The sequence below is a fragment of the Pseudophryne corroboree genome, chromosome 2, assembly GCF_028390025.1.
Source record: "Pseudophryne corroboree isolate aPseCor3 chromosome 2, aPseCor3.hap2, whole genome shotgun sequence".
Taxonomy (NCBI): domain Eukaryota; kingdom Metazoa; phylum Chordata; class Amphibia; order Anura; family Myobatrachidae; genus Pseudophryne; species Pseudophryne corroboree.
Window position 1 is genome coordinate 454,839,581 of NC_086445.1, and position 24,727 is coordinate 454,864,307.

Sequence of the window (24,727 nt, forward strand, 5' to 3'; positions counted from 1 at the left end):
TATAAAAAATATTGGCTAAAATGACCTTCAGGCTGTGTGTATAAGGTGCATATAAAACATAAATGCATTCTGTGCTTAGATTTAGGTCCCATGACCATGATATCTCATTATGGTATGCAATTATTCCAAAATACGGAAAAATCCGATATCCAAAATACCTCTGGTCCCAAGCATTTTGGATAAGGGATACTCAACCTGTAATATAATTAGCAATATTATTGGTTTACCCATGTCACTAAAATGTAATGGCAACATTTAAAAAATCCTGTAATTTTATGAGATTGCACTCGGTGACATTCATTATAACAAGATTTACTTTCTTCATTAGATTGTATGATGAAAGGAACATTTCACTGCTTTTTTCCAATGACATTCTGCTTTGATAAGAGAGATTGTATGAAAGAGGACGAATGAAAGCTTTATACCATACAAGTTACAATATGCATATCATTTTCATGAACAGCATATAATGCTTGTCACCTGCACTTGGTGTACCTGCCATGGGTGTGATGATGGAACTGCACCATGCCTGATTAGACATTATATTATTACCGGTACTTATCTAAAAACAAATATCTATAAGCAAGTAGCATGTATTCATTTGCTTGAAAAGTGGATAAAAGTTTATGGACAACAGGTTTTATCATCTGTTTAACAATTTTACTTGGATAAAGATCCCAGGCTGAAAAAGAGGTTCCAGTTGTCAAACAATGACATTTTGCACACCAGACCGTGCAAATGACCATAAATAAATAGCGTTGGTGCACATAATATGGCATGCTATTTATACCAGAACCCTACTTTGCCTGCATGGAATCCTATATCTAGGCAATGTGTGAGATACTTACAGATGTGTCTTCATATACGTAGCCCCAATATGTCATACAGTGCAAGATCCCAGGACCGACTGAGCTGCTCCAAGAGGTGTAGCGAAGCATCTTTTTCTTAAAATGTTGCCCTTATTTGCATCTCAAGATGCTATAAAACACCACTTAAAGCGTACTACACACACAGTGGGCTGGGACTAATCGCATCGGAAGTCATTTTAAAAATATAAAAGTCACAAATGAGGCACAGTGGAACTTGGCGTGAAAAAAAAGAAGCGGCCTGGTGCGCCGAGAGCTGCTGTTTGGCACGACTGAAGCCACATTATATGAGGACACTGTCTGTGTAGGTACTGCCCATCACACCAATGTTGATGTACTGTGTGTATGTTTGTAATTGGCAGGAAATGGCAAATCTAATTTTAAAACATCAGCAAGGTTTGAAACAACTGGAAAAGAAAAATAGAGAATGTTTAATTTCTTCAGAACTGAGCAACGTTTACGACGATGTCAACATTATTACAATGTCCGAGGAAAAGAAAAAAGTAAGATTTAAAGTGACATTATTTAATGCAAATATGCCTAGCTTTGCACCTATTATTCCCTCTAAAACCAATTAACTGGTGCACGGAATGTGACCGCCTTCCCTGACATGCTCATATCCGATGTGACTGTGACCTCCACATCCATTTACTGACATTTAAAGAAGAAATCTGCTCTGCAACAGCAGATTTATTTCTTCTCCGGAGGACCTCCAACCTCTATAGTAATGACCCATAAAAATGTATTGTCCCTGGGGAGGGTGTGCAGTCAGTGCAGGGGGTGTAATACATTTATAATGACGTGTTACATGGGGGGAGTGCCACCGTGGGTATCTATTGGCACTGCTGTGTGATGAGGGGATTGTGCCACGAATGATCTATTACCACTAGTAGGGTGGGTGTTCATGTGTATGTGTGTATGTGTGTGTGGGGCGGGGGTAATGAGGGGTGGGGGGTAATGCCCCGGGAGAATCTATTGCCACTGCATGGAATGGGGATTAATTGCTACTGTGGGGAGGTAGATTCTCCTATAATGGGAGTCTATGAACAGGGGTTGTGAGACACCCCCCAAAGAAATTATTTTTTCAATATTTAAATACATTTTAAAAAATTTGTTCTTAAATAAGAAAACCCTGACAAATTCTGTGTGCGTTTTGGGAAAAATTGTAGTCGGTTAAGTGGCATGTCCGGCAACAACTACAGAAAATCCATGGTTTTAAAAATTCCACTTAATAAATAAAGTGATATCCACTACAGTCACTGGCGTTTCTATAATGGGTGCAATGTGTGCGGTGCACACAGACCCCTGGTTCAAAGGGGGCCCACACCGCACACATTGCACCCACATTTTAATACTTACCTTTCCGGAGTCCCGCGTCGGGCGCTGCAGCCGTGGTGAAAATCTCTTCCAAAATAGCCACAGTGCATGTCACCGCAAAATTGGTCTCCAAAACATGGCGAGCACCATGTTTCCGGAGACCTTCGCATGCACAGTAGACTCCGGCACAGTGTTGGAGACTACTGTGCCGTGCAGAGGAGGGGGCCTACCTGGAGTTTGCACAGGGGCCCCTCCTCTGTTAAAACACCCCTGACTACAGTACAGTACTTATCAACAGTTATATAAAGTAGGACATTTATTCATATATACTCATTGCAATCAGTGGATTAGTGACAGGCAACAGAAGCTGCTCTTGCACCAATAAAATTTAGACTATTTTGGACCTTCTTCAGAGATGGATGCTGGGTATTAGAACGCAGCAGCAATGTGATAATATGCTAATGCAGCAGGAAGCATCTTGTGTAAATAGACGTCTCCTTTCTACGTCTGTGATCTGTTGTTGCGTCCTAAGATGCAGCATCGGATCACTCTGCAAAAGCATCTTGAGCTACTTAGATCGGCTTACGCAGCTTAGCTGACACCAGGAAATCTATGTTGGATCGCTAGCTATCACCGCCCCTGAAATAACCCCTAAACATCCGCAATTAGTCAGGCTGTGGCTTTAGGGAACTGCAAGGATCTCGCAGAAGAAGACCAGTGCATGCACAGTGCTGATCCTGCTCATGCACAGTGTTGGACTGGGGTATGAAGGGCCCACCGGGGGCATGCAGTGATAGGGCTGATACTTAGGGGTGTGGTCAGCCTACAAAGTGGGTGTGGCCAGCCTCCACAGAGGTGTGAAATACACAATAGTCTTGTGCAGTGTAATGCAACATATCTACTATGTATAATACAAGTGCACAGTCTGGTACCTGATCCCTAGAGGAAAGAGTGGGCCCTCAGGCAGTGGGGCCCACCGGTGGTTTCCCCCATACCCATGTGGGCCAGTCCGACCCTGCTCATGCACTTATCTTCTAATATTGGTGTAGCACGCACACCATCAGGTTTGCATATTACTCTGAATCAGGCTCTTAATCTACCGATTAGTTTGTCATTAAAATACAAGCACCACTAAAATTGACTGTTGCATTCTTTTTAAGATTTCATTAGCGCTTGAGATGGCTAAAGCACAATTGAGTGACTTGCTGCAAGTGAGGGAAGGACTGTACCCCTTGGCACAGCGAGGAGCTCTATTTTATTCCATCTTAAAGTCTCTGCGATGTCTTGCTGATGAATATGACTTTACCTTAGAGTTCTTCCTGAACCTCTTTGACCATGCCATTGAAACAAAAAGTGACCTACAAGATTTTATTCAGGTATGTCATCATAACTACATTTACATCTCTGGGAATCAGTGTAAATACTTTCTATGATGTTGACACTAGAAATATGGCCTTGTGAATGCCTCTCTATACATCCCATGCATTCAAAACCTTCATGGATATCATTGGTTTTTAATAAAGTAAAATGGCAACTTGGAAGATAAAATAAATTCTACATTAAATCTTAAAATATTTTGTGAATCCACTAACAAATTGTATAAACTATAAAGCAATGATTAATGTACAGAATGTGGTGGTGGTCACCAAAAACAAGTTAATCGAATCACAGAAATCATAATAAGTGCAGGCTATTTCATTACTTGAATTATTGAAAAAGTGTTCATTATTTGTTGTTTATTCCCCGTATTAGAGAACAGTCAGTGGATGGTAACATTGCAGTGATAGGCTGTATAGGTCATATATATGTAGATGGGGAGTAGATCATTATATTAGACCACCAACACTTTGTTTATTGGAAGATCCTCTGTGTATACTTTTTGTGTGATTATTTGTGGGACTATGATCTATCATTGCACTGGTTGTATTACATGCGTTGTAATAATGGGGCAGATGTATTAAGCCTGGGGAAGTGATAAAGCAGTGATAAACCAGTGATAAGTGGAAGGTGATAACACACCAGCCAATCGGTTCCAATATGTAAATTTACAGTTAGGAGCTGATTGGCTGGTTCGTTATCACCTTGCACTTATCCCTGCTTTATCTCTTCTCCAGGCTTAATACATATGCCCCATTATTATTGCATACTGTAGGTCATTGCATTGTCTATAAATGTGCTGATTCTGAGTTATGAGCAAAGCAATAAAAAGCAAGTAACTTTGTATCAAGAACAAGCCATAGTGCACTGCAAGGAGTATAAATATGTCTATTAAGTCAAAATTAGAATCACCAGATCTAAACATCTATCTGTTTCTGTCACGGACACAATGGCTTCCACTGCCACAACTAACACTTGTGACACGTTCACTGCCTGGAATTAACTGGGAAAATAGGGTAGACTGCAGCGCAGCAGCAGCCACACAATGTGAATACAATAATAGTAATAGAATGTGATTTTTCTGTGGTCATATAATGACATTCCCTTTAATTTATTTGGCTTCAGATGACTAGTGAGGACTCTGTGCCGGCTTCTCTTCATTTGAGTGATGAAGTTGACCAGCAGTTACATCACAGTATGACAGATGATCAAGAAGTGAAAGAAAATGGAGGTAACATAAATTATATGATTACAATTTATCTGACGTCATCAGACATGGATAGAAAAGGTGCAACTTTGTTATCTATATGATGTAACTTAACCATTTTTCTTGATGGGATATAGTGGTACTCAGATCCACGGCAATACTGGCTGGCAGCGTAGCTTTGCTGGGTCACACATGTATAATTTGCTTCCAGTTGTAGGGGTAGATTTAATAATGCTTCTTAAACGGAAAAGAGGTGCTGTAGCCCATAGCAACCAATCCGATATTAGCTACCATCTCTCTAGTTAATTCTAGGAAATAATAGACAGAATCAGATTGGTTGCTATGAACAACACCACCACTTATCTGTTTTAGAAGCTTTAGTAAATCTACCTCGTAGATTTTATTTAAAAAGTCACATAGTTTAGTAAAAATAAGAAAGAAAAAATAAATAGCCAAATAAAGAAAAGGCCTTTATTTCTCCATCCTGTAATGGTGACAGTACCTGGAAGACAGGGTGAGGAACATATACTGCCTCTGACCTTTTTAAATAGGTGATAGCTTGCTTCCTCATGCAAAGCAATTGACTATTTACCACCAGTGGAAGTCTTGGAGTAGTCTTGAATGGGTGGTCTTCAGGTTGCCGGCGGCCGGGCTCCCGATTACCACCATACCAGCGCCGGAATACCGACATCTTTTCTCCCTCTTGGGGGTCCACGACCCCTATGGAGGGAGAATAGATAGAATAGCGCGCCACCGTGCCCGCAGCGAGCCCGTAAGGGGCTCATTTGCGCTTGCCCAGCTGTCGGTATGCCGGCGGTCGGGATTCCAGCGCCGGTATGCTGGCCGCCGGGAGCACGACCGCCGGCATCACATACTACACCCGTCTTGAATAGCTGATGTTGCTGTTTTTCCAGAGAATGGGTTTTTGGGTTTTGACCCCTTATTCTGCCATTGTACAGTTTTGCTGTTCTTGCAGATTTGCTAATAGTTCGATCTCCCAGCTGGTTGCCCATTGGGATCTTTAATTTGAAAATATGTAGGATGTAGGGAAGGGGTTGTGTTAGAATAAATAAAAGATTTTGGAATATTCATAGTGAAAATGTATACAGTTGAGTCAATCTGTGTTAAGTACATAGAAAACAAGGTGCCTGTTAAACTTGTCTGTAAACGTTTCTTTCTATTAAATAGATGTTTGCAGACATGGGGGTGGGGGGTGGGGTGTTTTAATTTGGTCCCGATTAGCATTCTGACAATGCAGTTTCGACTTGATAACAAGTTGAATCTGCATCAGTGGTAAATGGTTGAAAACAGCCGTGTTTTCAACAAAAACACGTGGCTCGGCGAGTAACTCGCTGATCCACGTGTTTTCCGACAGTGCTTGTTTTTTTTACAGTCAAAAAAAGTCACTTTCATTGAATAGGTCGAATGCATATTAAACCTAAAAACTATCAAAAAGTGCAGTTTTTCCGTCTGTCAGAAAAACCTGCACAAATTGAATACCACCTATAGCCATTATCATCTGTATAACATGAACTAATATAAATGATAAATATGCTCATAAAGAGATGCATAAATTGGTGGCATTACATAAATAAACAATAATAATATCATGGGACCTGACTCATCTGATTTAAATTATGAAGGTGCTTTATATTGAACTATCAGTTCAGTGTAATTGATCAGTCAGGGGCCCCATGTTCCTGACATTTTTTTGATTTTCCTTTTGATTTTTCCTGGCCTTCTCCCTGCCACAGGCAATGCAAGTTACTACCTCGGCCCCAGGTGGTGCTGCATGCGTTCCCTGGCTGTGACCTGGAACCTTAATGCCTATTGGCTACTTACAGCATCACGTCACTGATCATCAAAACCCCTTATAGATAGAGCAGCACCCAAAGTCAGTCTACAGTGAGATCCAAAGAAAGGTGTCCCAGTGACATACCCAGGGTGAGGCCTTATGTACTGGAGTATAAAAGGTATTTTTTGTGATTGGCCAAAAAGAAGCGTCTCAAAATATATTTTTGCACCTTGGTCTTTCACCCGTAAGTCCTGCTACTGAGGCTACAGTTTCCATATCTAATTTACCAACAAATCACAGATCAGAGATTTGGCAAATTTGACATCACTGCAACTACATCCAAATAAATAATTATCCAGTAGATTCAGCACGTAGAGAGCTTAAACAGTACATTACTTCTGGTATACTGTCACTCAGAGGAACATCTTGGATAGAATTATACACATGATAGAAAATGCTGCTAGAGGATCAGGCTCACGCTGAGTTAATTGTGTGCAGCTGCTGACCACTTCTCCATCCCATGTAATGAGCCATTGTATTTGCCCTGGAGACAGGCTACGCAGTTTTTGGAAAGAAACTAGCTGCGAAAATACTAGGGCATAAATTGAACAAAGCTGCTCTGGCAAATAATAAAGCTGGCAAAATATAGACATGCGTCCATTAGATTTGTACGCCTGTATAGCAGATGGACTGTGACCGCTAGGCTGGGCATGGGCCTGTGTGGAAGAACCTTTTAATTGCTATGAAGTAATCTGCATTAACTGCTTAGATGCCAAACGTCCATAGAGTGACATTTTTTATATTTTTCTGCATGCAAGTGTAAACTATTAATTCTCAGTGTAGGTTGCAAGTGCAAAACCCCTTCACCCTGTCCTGGCACTAATGAGGTTTCTATTCTTCGTTCAAATATAATAAAAAAAAACTGATCATGCTGATTATTTTTCCACTGCTCGGTTATTGGTGGTCATTCCGAGTTGTTCGCTCGTTTCCGTTTTTTGCAACGCAGCGATTAGGTGGAAATTGCGCATGCGCATGGTACGCAGCGCGCATGCGCTAAGTTATTTTTACACAAAACTTAGTAGATTTGCTGGTGTTCCTGCGGCGCTTTTCAGTTGCACTACTGATCGGTGAGTGATTGACAGGAAAGGGGCGTTTCTGGGAGGCAACTGAGCGTTTTCGAGGAGTGTGCTAAAAAACGCAGGTGTGTCAGGGAAAAACGCAGGAGTGGCTAGAGAAACGGGGGAGTGGCTGGCCGAACGCAGGGCGTGTTTGTGACGTCAAACCAGGAACTAAACGGACTGAGGTGATCGCAATCTAGGAGTAGGTCTGGAGCTACTCAGAAACTGCATGAATTTTTTTAGTAGCAATTCTGCTAATCTTTCGTTCGCAATTCTGCTAAGCTAAGATACACTCCCAGAGGGCGGCGGCCTAGCGTGTGCAATGCTGCTAAAAGCAGCTAGCGAGCGAACAACTCGGAATGAGGGCCATTATGCACTAATTTGCTCATTGACTATATGACTGAGTTAAATATATGCCACAGAAGCACAGGTGTAAATGTGTTAAAACGTCTTAAACATAGAATTGGAGATGTTGCTCATAACAACCAATCAGATGTTGTCTATCATTTCTCTATTGCCTTTTAGAGAATGATAAACATCATCTGATTTGCTATCACATCACCAATTCTCTGGTTTTTAAGCTTTAGTAAATCACTGACAGTCACCGCTTTTTACAACGTAGGACCCAGGCGTGCACGTGCAGAACCAGTCCTGCGCTTGCACAAAGTACCGATAATCGCCACACTCAAAGCAGAAATGACCACATCTGAATAACCCCCGATATTAGAGTACAAATGCCACACATAAAATACATTCCATTACTTGCTTATTAAAGTATTAAACCTGTACATTGGACACTCATTGAAAGAAATTAGTGTCCAATGAACAGGAAAACCTTGAGGACATCATTTACTGTGGTATACCAGTGCAGGCAATACTTACACTGACATGTCACCTGAAGAGTATGGGATGCTGCATGCTATTCAAATCCGGGTGCAGTTAAAATGCCAGCTGCCGGAATCCTGGCATACAGGAGACCGATGCCAGAATCCCAACAGCCGGCATTTTACTGACGGATGGAAGCCCGACACCCGCCTGGTATTCCCACTCGGTTGGTGGGTCCACGCCACCAACCGAGTGGGAATAGAACCTGTGGCGCGCGAAGCGTGGCAGGATTCCGGAAGACTAGATGCCGCTGTTGGTATACTGACAACCGCCATGCCGTCTGCAAGTATATCGTACCGGATCCTTCAAATCTCAATTTAGTCAGCAGGTAACAATGGGCAAATGCATTCACTATGTGCAAGAGAACACCCATTTTTGCACTCTGGTGGCTTGTTGTAATAAACCTTCATCATCATCAACGCAGATACATTGTTATGATTCACTACATGCTGCAATTCCTATAATGGCTGTGATTTCATTCCGCTTATGTGGATGATTGTTGTTTCAATATAGTGTTTTAGTAACTAAAACACATATTTTTATTTTTTACAAACCTCCTGTGTATATCTAATGACTATGGCAACGTTTGTAACGAGCATAGCCTGCCTTTCACCCCTGCATTCATAGCTAGTTCTGCTTCTTTACTCGTGCAGGTGCGTCTATAGAGGGTAGCGATAACAGACTAGTAATAGCTGCAGTTATGTTTTGCTTTTATTTAATGTGTCGCTGATTGGACCAGTTCCTCATTTTCTACATTCCGCTGCTGCAGTAATGTAGTAAAAGAAACTGCAACAATCCATGTTTTCAGGTACAGCTGGGAAGAATAGGTATCCTTCCTTGTGCTCTGTACACACCTGGGACATGTTTTTATGAAGGTTTGAGTGCTTTCTGAAGCATGTGACAGCCCCATATTACAGCTAAGTATTTACCTTTTATGCAGTTGGATCACAAAGGGGAGAATATTAAATGAGACCCATGTAGAACATTTGGACCTAGAACTCAGGCATTAAGAGAGAGAATCCTGCATACGGCTGTAAAGTGCATCCGCACAAGGATGTTGCATATAATAGAAAAGGTGCTATGTGTGCAGATTAGCTGAAGTGTCGGAGTGAATGCACGTACAGTGGTTTTGCATAATGAGGTGTGCAGAATCCCAGGGGAGGTTGTTAAAACAGTCAAGACAGCCTGTGGTAAACAACTAGGAAGGTAGTCTTTGAAAGCAGATGTCTTTGAAATTCTGGCAAATGGCTGTTTTATAACTAAAAATCTGTTATTTCAGGACAAGGTTCATATTCACCTCCTTCCTCGCATGCATATTTTAAATATGCATTTTCAGCTAATAAAATTCTGTTTCTAATTGAACATAAGTCGTACAGCTGACTGTAAACATGTTGTAGGATGAAAGAGATTAGCACCTTAAATGCTTTCATCAATACATAATTCGCATGCAATATTAAAAAACAGAAGATAATGTTCCTGTCTCATTTAGTTGGGCTCATGTATTTAGCACATTTCCTCCTAGGGGAACATTTGTGGGAAATATGCTGTGACGTGAAATAGTGTACATTTGCAGTTTGGGCTTGGGCACCACACAGAGTCATGATGCTACAGCAATTTAGCATTTCTTTCCATATGAAAAGAACACGCTTGAGCGAATATAATGGAATGGTTGGGCTTGAAGCTTATTATAAAATAACTGTATCATAAATAACTGTATCTGTATTCCTCCACAGGTAGAATGCAGATAGGAACAGTCAATAACAAAGGGTCATTTACAAAAGTGATATTCCACAGTTCATTACTCTTTTGTGATATCACCCGCCTGTTATATGGGTAAGCGCATGATTTAGGGTCAAGGTGGCAAGTGGCAACATCAGCAAGGCTGTGCAGTGCATATAATTTTGCGTTTTTGGACTGCGCATACTCGTACACATTTTCATTGTATCTACAATTATGGCAGAAGAGGTGCAGCTGGGAGTAACGGGCATTTTCACACAAGCACAGTTCAGCAAGGGAGTGTACTGGGCAGAGATTGGACATAATCCAAAATACAATATTTTTTACATGTAGCACAGGGTAGGTGCAAGTGTGCACTGATGATAACAACTAGCTAAATGACTGCACCCGGGATATTCAGTTGTCCCCAATGCCGGCAGTCATCAGGGATAAGGCAGGCAAAAAAAAATCTCTGATAACTAGCCTGTAACAAAGTCCCATTCCACCATGCACTTAATTAAATGAAGCCAATCTGAATTTTAGTAGAACAAAGAAATGATCCGTGCTATCATACATTACTAGCGTTGACTGTTTTCTCAGAGAGCAATTTTAAGAGTAACTGGCAGCCTGCAGATGTACAGCTGTGGCCTCATACACCTACTGCAAGACGCTCCACCACGTAGCACTTCGTATACAGATTCAGAGACTCAGTTGCACACAGATATACAAGTGTCATATATCAAATTAAGTGGTGCAGTCCAGTGAAATGGTTTTGCCACACCGCATTGCATGTTCGCATGAAAAGGCATTCAGTGCAAGCCGATTAACACAAGGCTCGGCACACCGAGAAGGCGTGTTTGGCGCAACTACAGCAATAGTGTACGAGGACACATCTGTAGGCACAGATTGCATTTACATTAGTGATTGTTACTATCAGGGCATGGATTGCACCTTGAAATGTGCTTGGTAGACAAGCATGCTTATTTTGCAATCATAAATAAGCCTTAGTATTAACTTTATATGGTCACTAATCACATAATGCTATATCAGCAGAATGCAGTGCAGGTGACACCTCTACAGTAACTCCTGGGGGGAAAAGGGTGCTTGGAAATGTAGCTTAAAAATGCTAGAATACAGGTTGCCCGTCTCTAATTATTATCAGCTTTCAGCACTACTTCCACATTTTAACTGCCATCCATCTTTAACTCCCATCAGCGGGGCCAGGCTGGGACTAAAAAAGAGGCCCTTGCATTTAAAACACACAGGCCCATCTTGGCATCAGCATCTGGCTCCTGGTATAGACTACTCCTACTTAGTCTATGTTTTTACAAATATAATTAATATTGGCAATATACTGTACAAGTGTACATCATTAATCTGTATTAAAATACACGCAACATCCTGTAGGGATGTGCCATCGGACATTTGGTTGGTTGCGTTAGGTAAAGCTGGCACTTCATTGGTGTAGGTTCCCCCAGAGAAAAGGGAAGGCATTTTCTGCAAGGGGTGGGGGCCTCATTTGGAACCATGAATGGAGACTGCTGAGAAAAAAAATGAAAGAGGATCTGAGGAAGTGGGAAGGAACATAGGGACATAGGAAGCAGGAGGTGGTGAGACACTGGCTAATGTAAAAACTAGATTGGTCAGAGGGGAGGGCAGGCGGGGCCACAGAAACTAACTAGCCTGTCAGAGATGAGCTGGGTGCAGGGGGAAGCACAGCGGGCACTGGCATTACAGTGCGTGTGTGACATTAACCTATGCTCAGTGTTTAGAACCGCGGGAGGATAGGAGGGTTCAATAGGTGGGGCTTCGGTCGGACGGCCACTGGAAAGCTTCAGTAACAGGGGAAAAAAATGTTTCCTGTCTACAGCAGCTTCCGGCTGTCTGCTACTTGCCTGTTCCAGCCCATGTGGTCATAGACATTTCTGGCATTTGCCAGAACTGCCATGTGGCTGGTCCGACCCTGTCATCAGTTAATAGCAGCTATATACGGTGTTGCTTGTGCTTTTGCAACATTCTGGGGTCTGTAGTAACAGCTTCATCGTTTAAGGTTTTCGATGCAAACAGTTATGGAAGTTTAACAAAACGTTAACTGAAAAATCAATGAATGCAAATGGGCCTAATTCAGACCTGCAGGCTGAAGCCCTGTGCCGTGTACACACGCGCATCGGCCGCACTGACTGACAGGCAGAGGCGGTCATGGGCGTGTCAGTGGTGTTGGGGGGGGGGGGGGGGCGCGGTCCGGACAACGCAGGCATGTCCTGACCGTTACTGGGGTGGGTTGCTGCTGTTACGTGTTCGCAGCTAGGCTGTGTAGGCAGGGAGCTACTCATCAGGTGCCAAAGCATCGCCGCTGTGCTGGCCCTGTCCTGGGCGTCATCCCTCCCCCTCCATGTCAGAGATTTTTATTGTAGATCTACGATCAGCTCTGAATTAGGCCCTATGTGTGTTGCCAATTTAGGCATTAATCTTCTCACTTGATAGGTCACGTAGCCGCACCGAAAACGGTCCTGGCCTGTTCGGGACGTTCCTCCCCCCCAAACACCATGACTTTGCTCCCCCGACAGCCGCCGCCGCCAATCACACTGCGGCCGCATCCTTCCTGAATGCGGCCTTTAATGTTTAAGGTCGAGCACACGCACAACAGCCAGTGCGCATGCACAGACCACCTGGATGGGGGCACTACTAATGAGGGCATTGTAAAGGGGGCACTTCAGCAAGGGAGTGTACTGGGCAGAGATTGGACATAATCCAAAATACAATATTTTTTACATGTAGCACAGGGTAGGTGCAAGGGGTATCACTTCTGGGGACATAAGGGGCACTACTACTGGGGGCATTGCATAAGTGGCACCACTACTATGTGCTCAATATAAGAACACTATCACTATGGGCACTACCAGTACAGTGGACATTGCATAAGGAGCACTACTACTGTGGGCATTGTAAAAGGGGCGCTACTGCTGTGGGCATTATGTATTAGGGGTTCTACTACTGTGGGCATTATTACTGTTGTGTGACCATGCACCTTTCTTTTTGAGACTACGCACCTTTTTTGCAATACCTTTATTACATGGGCGCCGGGGGGAGGGGTGGGGGTGAGTTCCACCACCTCTCTAGGGCCACTTTAAGCACTGTATAAAGGTTTAAGAAACTTACCTAAGGGGGCGTGGCCAGGACACAGTGCTGACCAGACGTGCTGCAGTGGAGCTCCTCACAAAAAACGCCCGCAGAGTGCATTAAAGGACCCCCTCTGGCCCCTGCTGTGACCCAGGAAGCTGCTAGCGGCGGTGGGCTAGTTGGGGCAGCAAACTGCGCTGCTGTGGACCCTCTCCACGCCGCTACGAGATTGCGGCCTACTCTACCTCCGGAAGCCGGGGCCTCGAGTTCGGAGGCGCCCCGACGGCGGGCTCCGGGGCCTGATCGCGGCCGCGGCGGGACCCGGCTGGCTCCCTACGGGCGCCACTCACATTATAATCTCGGCGGGGACCCGCTCCAGACCCTCAGCTACCTCAGACAGCCGCGAATCACCCTCCTGAGCCCTGGAAAGAAGGTACAATAACTGACCTTATGCATGTAAGGCTGGCGGCGGCCATCTTGGAAAATCTTTCACTGATAATACTGCTTCAAGCAGCACACATTGGAGACACTGCACAGTGGCTCTGCAGCTGCCTCTTAATCACACAAACCCTGTCTGGTGTGCTTCTGCAAGTGCTCTGAATTCACTGAAGATACATTATATATTGCTGACTTCAACTGACACAGCCCACTCTGCCGTTTAATTGTACATTTTCTCACTGATTCACGACTGCTCTCCAGCTACGCCTGCGGTCTCCTCCTTCCACAACCACGGTCTGATACGGCCATCATCTCTACGCTTCTGCAGTCCGTCGGGATGTGATCCCTAATATGAGCCCTTTCCACCCGGGGTCCTAATACTAAACATGCTATTACGTTTAAATTCCAGCATCCTGTTTATCTTATAACGCACCGGCCAAGAAGTATCCGTCTGCCGCACCGCTGTCCGGCCACTTCTCTTCCTCTTTTATTCTTCTCTCATTATGGCGCCTAAAAAAGCAAAAACCTCGCTACCCCCTCAGGTATCCCTCCCGATCCGAAAACAACAACAGACGTCTCCGACATCTCGAGGAGTGTCGGTTCCTCCAACGAAAAGCCCATACTCGAAGGACCTGATCGGCTCACTTTCAGTATCAGGCGTGGATCCTAACTCTGATGATCCTCTAACTGTGAAGACCCTTTGTCAGGTCCTGACGGCCTTCAAATCAGAACTGACCCACGACCTTACAGCCGCACTACGGGAAGTCAAGGTAGAGTTGACAGCTATCGGAGACAGAAACGACACTCTAGAGCGCAAAGTGGAAGAATTAGTGACGTCACACAACGAACTTATTACAGCGCACGACCAACAACAAAGCGACTTGGAAACGTTCAAAAGCAAAATGGCGGATATAGAGGACCGCTCCAGACGGAACAATATTAAAATTCGTGGAATACCTGAATCAGTGGATAACGCAGACCTGTTGGACTATGCCATGTCCCTGTTCAGGAGACTTCTCCCAGGTGTTCCCGATGCAGAACTGCTCATTGACCGGATCCATCGTCTCCCTAAACCTCGATTTCTCTCCAACACCTCACCTAGAGATACGTTACTTAGGGTACACTTCTTTACAATTAAAGAGCGCATTCTCCAAGCAACTCGAAACGCAAAAAGTCCAGACACTTTGGGAGGATTACAACTGTTTCCGGACTTTTCCGCATTTACCCTTTCTAAACGGCGCAGCTTGGCTCCGATTACCTCCGCCCTTCGGGCCCAAGATATTCGATACAGGTGGGGCTTCCCAGTGAAGCTGATTGTTTCCTACGAAGGTTCCTCGTTTACAATATCGGAGCTTGAGGCCGGGGCGAAGCTGCTCGAGGACTGGGACATCTCGGTAAAACTTCCATCCCCTACTGAGAGGCGTCCTGCACCTCGTTCGGAATGGTCCACTACTTGAATGTGCTCCACAATTAATAATTGTTTCATTATGTTCTAATATGTTACTCTCTACTCCGTTAGAGATATTGGCCTTATTATGCATATGTTTATTGCTAACGGTCTGTTTATAATAGTATTCTAGGTGAGTTGCATTTGTACACAGCTGGTTTCTGTAGTGTACGCTCTCCTGTTTACATGCGGTTGCTATGATTGCAACCTAATTTCTAGGTTAATTGGAATATCTTTTTGACACATGATGGCTTCAATATATGTATATTCCTCATGTGCCTTTTTTTTTGCTTGGATGGAGATGTGTTTGTATTCTCTCTACGCATAAGTTTTCTCTAGTTATCTAATTGACCCCGGGTGGGTGGATTGATGAGTCCGCCTGCCCCCGTTCATCTACTGCATTCCCCCCCCCCCCCCCCCCCCCTGCAGTAGCTATGCAGACCCGATGTACAGGGTCGTTTTGTTTTTTCTCCCCCTTTGTTACTGTTTTTCTAATTTTGTTACCCCTTCCTGTTTTTTCCACCCCCCCCCCACCCCACCCCTTTCCTGAAGGGATGCCGTCACCTATATGGCGATATAACTGAATAATTATGGTTGGTATTCTTTCATTGAATGTTAAAGGTTTAAACTCCCCCAATAAGCGCAGACTAGCATTGACTTCTTTCCATAAGTATAAAGCAGATATAGTCGCCCTGCAGAAAACTCATTTTTCTTCCCATAACCCCCCAGTATTGAAAGACCATAGATACCCCATAGGATATTTCGCTAACGGTCCCTTTAAAAGAAATGGAGTAGCCCTGTTATTTAGAGATGGGGTTCCTTTTACCCTCCACTCTCAAATTGCGGACAAAGCAGGTCGCTACTTGATCCTCACTGGTCTTTTGGAAAATAAATCTGTCACTATAGTCTCATTATACGCGCCTAATTCGAACCAGGTAGCCTTTATTCGGAAGCTATGCCTGATTATCCAAAATGTCAGAGTCGGCTCCTTAATTCTCCTAGGAGATTTTTACTTGGTATTAGATCCCAAACTCGATAAATCGTCCCAGACTCCCTCAGCCGCATCCAAGACCCGCCTTGGCCCTTCAGTAGCACTACGTAATGTGTTAGCGGAATTTGATTTATATGACGTCTGGCGCACGCACAACCCCACCGGAAGAGACTATACTTTCTTCTCATCGGTCCATAATTCATATTCACGAATTGACCTTGTGTTATGTGATAAATGGACCTTACAGGATTCTGGTACGATTGAAATCTTACCCATCACCTGGTCCGACCACGCACCGATATATTGGAAGTGGAGGGTGGGATCCGACACTAGACCTCCTAGACCGTGGAGATTATCTCCACATCTCTTGCATGACCCGTTAGCAACAAAGATTATCTCTGATTGCATCTCTCTCTACACAGACACTAATTCCCCTTCAGATACCTCTTTGCCAAACTATTGGTGCGCATATTAAAGCGGTTGTCCGCGGCTCCGCCATTCAAGCTGGGGCTACGCTTAAAAAACAAGCCAAACAACTCCAACTTGATTTAGAACATAGACTTAAAATAGCCGAAGATAAAAATAAGAAACATCCCACCCAACTCCTCCGTAAGGAACTTTCGGACATTCGCAGCCAGTTGCAAAAACTTTTAGTTTTCAAAACTCAGGTGGCCCTTAATAGGCTACGACAGAAATTCTATTTAGTGGGTAATAGACCGGGTAAAATGCTAGCTCGCAGACTCCGTGTACAACGAGCTCGCAACAGAATTAAATTTGTTCTTTCCTCTACAGGTACTAAGCTTGCAAATCCTCTAGACATTGCTAATCAATTCGCAGAATATTACACTAAATTGTATAATCTACACTCAGATCCCCTCACGTTTCAACCTACTTCTGATACTATACAGGAGTTCCTCTCCTCTGTTAACCTCCCCTCTTTGACCCCCGATCAGTTAGATACCCTAAATGCCCCGTGGACCGCACTTGAGGTAGAATCAGTGATTAAGTCCCTCCCTAGGAATAAGGCCCCTGGCCCCGATGGGTTTTGATATATCCAGTTCGGGTGCCTTTCCTGGGGAAATGTTGGAGGCCCAGGTGGTAGCTATCCCCAAACCTGGGAAAGATTCTGTTCACTGCCACAATTATCGCCCAATTGCACTGCTTAATAGCGATATTAAGATTTATGCCAAACTGATAGCATCCCGACTCAGCGTATACTTACCCTTGCTGGTCCACCCCGACCAAGTGGAATTTGTATCTGGCAGACAGGCCTCTGACAACACCCGCAGAGTCTTTAATCTGATAGACATGGCCCCCGACACAGAGGGATTTCTGTTGCTCTCGCTGGACGCTGAGAAGGCGTTCGACAGACTAAATTGGCTACATATGCGTACTGTATTGGTCAAGTTTGGTTTCTTGGACCGGATTTTGGAGTCAATATTAGTTTATATACTTTACCATCGGCAAGAGTGTTTAGCAATGGATTTCTGTCGGACGCCTTCCCAATTACTAATGGAACCCGCCAGGGTTGCCCTCTCTCGCCCTTGATATATGTGCTGGGCATTGAACCTTTAGCAGCTAAAATTAGATCGGATGCTGCATTCCCTGGAGTGTCACAAGGGGAACTCTCCCATAAGTTCTGCTTATTTGCAGATGACGTCCTCCTGTTTGTATCTCGCCCCTCCTCCTGCCTCCCTCATTTACACTCGATACTACACGACTATAGCAAGGCCTCATATTATAAACTGAACACAACCAAAACTGATGCCCTACCTGTACACTTGCCGGATAAACTCACGGCTGCCCTACGAACTCAGTACTCATACAACTGGAAACTTAATTCATTAACATATTTAGGGATACAGATTCCCCCTTCCTCCTCTAATGTTTTCGATTTGAATATCCCTCCCCTAATACTAACTCTCCAAACCCTGACATCCTCTTGGCTTCTATATGAAATATCTTGGCTGGGACGACTATCAGCCTTTAAAATGTCCTTACTACCTAAACTCATGTATTTATTTCGCACCATACCTTACTTTTTCCCTAAAATTTATCTCGATAAATGCAGAGTTGTAATGGCAAAATACCTATGGAAATCGCATCCGACAAAACTGGCACACACTAGAATGATACTCCCTCGATGCAAAGGAGGCCTCGCACTACCCGATTTAAATTTATATCAAGAAGCGTGCTTGCTTGCTCAACTTAAATCTTGGAATCTCTCCAACTCCACATCCCTATGGGCCCATATTGAAAATGCTGGTTGCATCGGTTACCCCTTAGCTGATCTGTTGTGGACACCTAGAGCCCTGCGCCCCAGCGATTTGGTCATTCTTCCCTCTACGGCCTCTTCCCTAAGAATGTGGGATAGTTTGACGAGTAAACTACCTGGCTTTAATGCCCCTTACACTGCCCTTTCGCTTAAAGCTGTGAGTAAATTAATCCCAAATCTACATGTTTCTGTGTGGAGTGATTGCAATATCTATACCCTCGGGGACCTATTAGATGGAACTGCCTTTCTGTCATTCGCCCAGTTGCAAGATAGATTCTCCCTCCCGCATACTGAATTATTTCATTATTTTCAAATCAGACACTGGTTTAAGAGCTTACCCACTGTACGAATTCCCCCTAGCGCCATGGCTCAATCTGTTTTATCCCGTGTTGTACTGTTTACATCCACTAAAGATATCACCTATTGGTACAACACACTTGTCGCATTGACTCCATATCAGAAGTCTAATGCCCAGAGGCGTTGGGAGAAAGATTTAGGCATCCCTATTGCAGAAGCACAATGGGAGAAATTATATCAGTTAACATTCCGCATGTCACGCTGTTTAAATCACTCAGAAATGCATGTTAAATTATTGAATAGACTGTACTTGACCCCAGATAGGCTGCACACATTTTGGCCCTCCTGCTCACGACTTTGTTGGAGGAACTGTGGTGAAATAGGGCACTTGTACCACATTTTCTGGACATGCCCCCTCCTTCAACCTTTTTGGGCAGATGTTTTTAAGCTGATAAATAAAGTTTTATGTTTGTCTTTGAGCCCATCCCCCGCTTTGGCTCTCCTCCATGTGTATCCCCTGGAGGTCTCGGCCTCCCGGAGGTACATATTGGGACATATTTGTATAGCAGCAAGGGCAATTTTGGCCCAGGCCTGGAAACAGGCAACAGTACCTCCCGCCCTAAAGGTATTCCATAAGGTTCATCTCCATTATACCATGGAAACTGAGGCCATGCCTTATTCCTCCTCGGTGTCCTCGCCCATCATGCAATGGTTCCAATGGCATGAATACGTCACAGAGGGGGAGGGCGCAGCTCTCATCTCACATCCAGGGAAAACATCCCCATTACAGTTCAGCTTAAATGAGAAACCAACTACCCCTTAATTGTCCCATCATACAATTTCCCTATCTTGGTTTAAACTGGTTGTTATGTCCGTAGTAATGTCAGTTCTCTCTCCCCTCCAATATGAGAGATGGAGTTGCTGATCCTTATTACCCTAACTGGGTATATTTTTACCTCATGGTATGAGGATGATACCTGAATACCTGTTCAGTCGATATGTTACCTGTTTTATATATATGTTTGATTTAATTGATGTGTACATCCCTCCCCACCCTACCTTTTTCTTTTTTCTGTACCCCCCCCCCCCCCTTTCATTTTCTGTATTCGATATAAAACCCAATAAAAACTATTGATGTTAAGAAACTTACCTAAAGATTATTATTTTTTTGGTTACATAGGAATGTATGAACAATTCCTTACTTGTTTTGCAAAACACTAATAGGGCTAAGTGGGTACGGGGTTTACTTCAAGATGCCTTTGTGGTACAGCTTAAAATCCATTTTGGTGGTGTTGTACTCCTCAATTTGTGCAGATGCACCTAGATTTCTGACAGTGCACCTAGGTTTGCAAAGCAAGGTATTGTAGTAGTGTTTTGCTTGGAAGCAGAAGTTTGACCTGCTCATAGGACAAGAATTGGGCAGTGTGGAGTTTTTCTCTAGTGGATTAGGATGCAGCTAGCGATCAACTCGGAATGACCCCCTTAGACCTTTGTTCGGTGACATTCACTGTGGATCATTTATTGAGGTAGCAAATTGCCTCTAAAATTATTATGCTCTGAGTAATACAACTGGCCATATTAACTCTGAGCAATCCATATCCAAATTCTAGAGGTGGCAAATAGCCTCTAAAATTAATATGGTTTGAGTAATACAACTGACCATATTGACTCTGAGCATTCTATATTCAAATTCTAGATTCAGCTATATACGTAACATATCGGTTCTCTATGAATTCTACCAAAATCTGGTAGACCCCCTTTGGATCCCAGCATGTTAAGTTTTAAGACATAATTTTATCCCCTGAAGAAGTCCGTCAGGACGAAACGCGTAGGATTCCTCGATTATTGTACACTATCCCTTTGCTTTGAGTATCCTCCTTTGAGCTCACACCGTTAACGTGAGGAAGTTATTCCACTGTACCATCTAAAACCATTCTGGTGTGTGTCCAATTGATTGTATTTTTAAGTCATTTTTATTATGTTATACAAAACCATGTACGGAAAATCTTTTTTAAACAAAGCTCTATTATTAATTTGTTGTATCTTTTGTCGCGTGAATATCTTTCTCTGGTGAGTGGGTTTCTCTGTAGGCCCCAATTGGGAAGTCACTAAGAGGAACAGAATCCAAGAGAACCTTCGATCACAATTCTTGTATTGAATAATTTTCAATCAATGTTTATGCTATAGCGCACTCTGTTTTTATTTTATATATATGTGTGTGTGTGTGTGTGTGTGTGTGTGTGTATGAGTATGAATGTATGCATTTCCTGCCAACCATCACGTTTTGGTGGGACAGTCCTGTTTTTCGGGTACTGTCCCACCTGTGGGCTGGAGAAAAGGTAGGGAGGGAACGCTCCCACTTGCTGTGTGCATGATACTGGGGGGCAGCACAGCTGTTGGGGAAGTGATGTAACTGCCCCCAGCGTGAAGTGAAATTTTTGCATGGACTAGACCCGTACTGCATGTGCACAGGACAGGTCTGTGGCGCTGGACATAAGACGGCATCAGACTGTCAGTGATTGACAGTCTGATGCCGTTTGGGGGCAGCGATGGCCTCCATCTCTCCAAACAGAGGCGTGTCTCCAGGGACACAATAGGCCAGGACCTCTGTCAGAGGACGGATATTTCCTGGCCTCTTGGTAGGTATTGTGGCGGCCGGCTTGCGCAACCCCTTGGGTCACGCAGCCAGCCAATGGTTCCAGGTAAGATCCAATACTTGTCGGGATTTAGGGGGTTCGGGATGTAGCCGTCGGTATTGTGACCGGTAGTCTCCTGACCACCAGTCACATAACTACATCCCCATCCTTGGACACAGTTCTTATCAGTAATGCAGCTGGAGTCATGACACCTACTGCTAAATTACTGTATTAGTGCTATCGCTGCTGCTTTTATGTCCACATCTGAATGAGGGCACTCCAGTCTTAAGTGCCCCGGGCCCCCCAAAGCCTTACTCCAGCCCTGACTGTCTCACTCTTAAAGTTCGTTCTGCTGTGTGATTATACAGGTAATGTATGTGTGTATATATGTGTGTGTTTAACGGTTCTGTACATGGGGGGGGGGGGGGGGGCAGTGCGCTCAGGAGTGTTTGGTAGCAATAGTAGTGGGGCCCCCACAAATTGGTTGCCCCGGGCCCTCACCAGCCTTAATCCGGCCGTGATGCCTACTCTCCCTGGACCTTGGGAGAACTCTCCCCAAATTGAGGAGTCTTCCAGAAATTTGGTATAGTAAGCAAGCATGGATTACAATAACATTACACCCCTTGATTTTTGTACTAACTCAGAGATTTAGGGGTTTATTTATGAAGCATCAGGGTGTAAAACTGATCCTGTTTATGCCTGATATTTAAAAAGGCATGCTTATATTGGCAAAACCTGGATAGTAAAAGCATTGCCATATTAAATATTTGCCATAAAACCAATGCTTTGTAAATAAATCTGTTAGTTTTGAGCTATAGTATTAATGGCATTTTGCATCTTCTCTGGCAGAACAGCACATTTCAAAGTGTCCTTTGAACAATGTAACAAAAATAAACTAAACCAAAAGTGTCACATGTAATAAATTCACTCATGATGGCCTCTCACTCCCATGGTTAATTTAAGCCATGCATAAATACATACAGTACATACACACCAGATGAGAAAGTAAAAGATCTCGCTCAGAAGGGCCGTTCTGAGCGAGATCTTTTACAATCTTGTCTAGTGTGTACATTCAATGTCATTAAATATGCGCGAGAGCGCGCATTGTTAACGACCCCCGCAGACGAGGGAGGTCCTCATTAATGACAGCAGCATGGGTGTTGTTCCCCCCGTTGTCGCTCCCTTCGATGGCATCGGCAAGTGTGTATGCAAGCTTCTAAAGTAAGAGGAGATAGGTCTTTTCACATACTGTACACCCCAACCATCCTGCTTTTTGAGCTCGGCATCTAAACAGTGTGGGAGGTAAGTCTGGGGGAAGCCCAGCACATTCCCCTACAGTGCCTGAAATTTGGTGTGCCATGTGACCGTGTCCCTTTCCAGTGAGGTCATGTCCCTTTTTGGGGGCGCACCAAAGCAGTGTGCATGAGGGTCCCGATTTCAGACTCCCATATATTGGGAGTTACATGTTTTAAATTAACATTCTGTTTTTTGCATAGTGTACCTGTTTACAGTTTTCTTTGGTTATCTCTAGGAGGCTTTTTAGGAACACCAGTGAAAAACCAAGATGTACTTGCTTTTGTCACTTTAATGTCAGCTTTATATGAAACCATCATTTCCAAAATTGACATCCTGAATTTCTTTTCATGGGAGTTACACAAACCGTCTGGTATATTAATAAGCGGTTTGTCAAATCTCTATGGAAAACCAATGGTCTTTAGGCAATTTAAAAGGCATTAAACTGATGAGTGAGATACAGGTGTGTCCTCATACTTCATTGCTGTGGTTGTGCCAAACAGCACCTCTTGGCACGCCAGGTACTCACTCCACTAGCATTGGGCATCCTATTTGCATTGGGTGTCTTATTTGATAAGAAAATAATTAAGGAGACAACAATGGTACTAAGGGGGATATCCAATTAGTCCCGGTAATTTACTGGGGCTAATTGTCCCGCCGTGGGTTATCCTATTACCCTGATAAGCCAGCACGAATGGTGGCTTATCAGGGGTTACCTGATGCTGCATCGGGTGCCAGCTGCTGACAGCTCCCGGAGCAGCGCTGCTCCTCCGGTCATGGGTGCTCCCCCCACATGTGACCACTGCCAGCGGCGGGGGAGAGAGGGTAATGTGGTCACAGAGTTGAAGTCGGGGCTCACTGCGCCGAGGGCAGCATCCGGGCCGCGGTGCGATGCCTGCAGTCCCAGACTGTGCTGCTGCAGCGGGCATAGGACACTGCAGGTTGTCCCGGTCACCGGGATCCCCAGAAACAGCCCTGTTTCCGTACAGAAACTGGGCTGTTTCTACTAAAAACACACAGGTTTCACTGAACCTGTGTGTTTTCGGGAGAAAGGGCATTTTTTCACAGGCGATCAATCTGGATAGCCTGTAAAAAAAATATTTGGTGAAACATCGGGAAAAATTGCAAAAAACATACTTTTTTTGCACCTGATGTTTTACCGGGCCTGATAGGATATCCCCATCGGTATTGGTCCAGTATCTATTAGGTCAGGAGTAGGCAATGTTTTTGTCTTTGAACACCAGGGGGGATATAATAGGGTGTGAGAATCAGAAAATTAGAGATTTTGGGAGAATTCTCCTGTTTTTCTTTAAAGTGGCAATTATTCACATGGCAAAATCTCTCACTTTCTGAATCTCACACCCTATTACATTCCTCCCCAGATGTTCTATATACAAGCCAAAAAGTCATGAGTGCCACTGCAATTACTACTGTAATACATACATTTACAAAAGTAATAGGTACTAAAAATGTTAGTGGCTTTTTCACTCTTGGGGGATTTCATAAATCTCTCCCATGTGCTTAAAGGAAGTATACTAACAAAGATCATATTACTATCATAATCAGAGCCGGCCTGACGCATATGCGGGCTACACAGCTGCATAGAGCGCCAGGCAGTAGAGGGCGCTGCTGCAGACAGTGAGTCACCGTGACTCACTCTCTACAGTGCAGCGGCGAAGTTGTGTCTATGTTCCCTTCATGATCAGGACCAGGAAATGAGAACACAAGAGGGCAGTAGGTAACTTCCGCCCTTACAGCACCTAAATGTTTTATCCATTCTCCGTTCGTTTGAGGTTATTTCATTTTGTCTATATACCATTGGACCCTCGCGGGCTCGCTTCGCTCGCCACGCTTCAGGCTTCACTCGCCACAGGTTACTATTACAAATAGTATGTGACATGGACCCAGAGGCTTATGGGAAAGGTCCTTTCCGCGAAGGGTAACTAGAC

The 24,727-nt window shown here is 44.0% G+C and overlaps 1 protein-coding gene across 8 annotated transcripts in view; it reads left to right on the forward strand.

The window, feature by feature from the left end:
- LOC135027842 (uncharacterized) overlaps nt 1–24,727 on the forward strand; it is a 1,366,020-nt gene that overhangs the window by 804,586 nt on the left and 536,707 nt on the right. For all 8 annotated transcript variants that reach the window (XR_010224289.1, XM_063953746.1, XM_063953745.1 and 5 more), the window contains 3 exons: nt 1,229–1,369; nt 3,344–3,559; nt 4,686–4,791. Coding sequence is in view for 7 of the 8 variants with exons in the window: in XM_063953746.1 (XP_063809816.1) it covers nt 1,229–1,369; nt 3,344–3,559; nt 4,686–4,791 (463 nt within the window). In the remaining variant the exon portion in view is untranslated. The remainder of the gene's footprint in view (nt 1–1,228; nt 1,370–3,343; nt 3,560–4,685; nt 4,792–24,727) is intronic.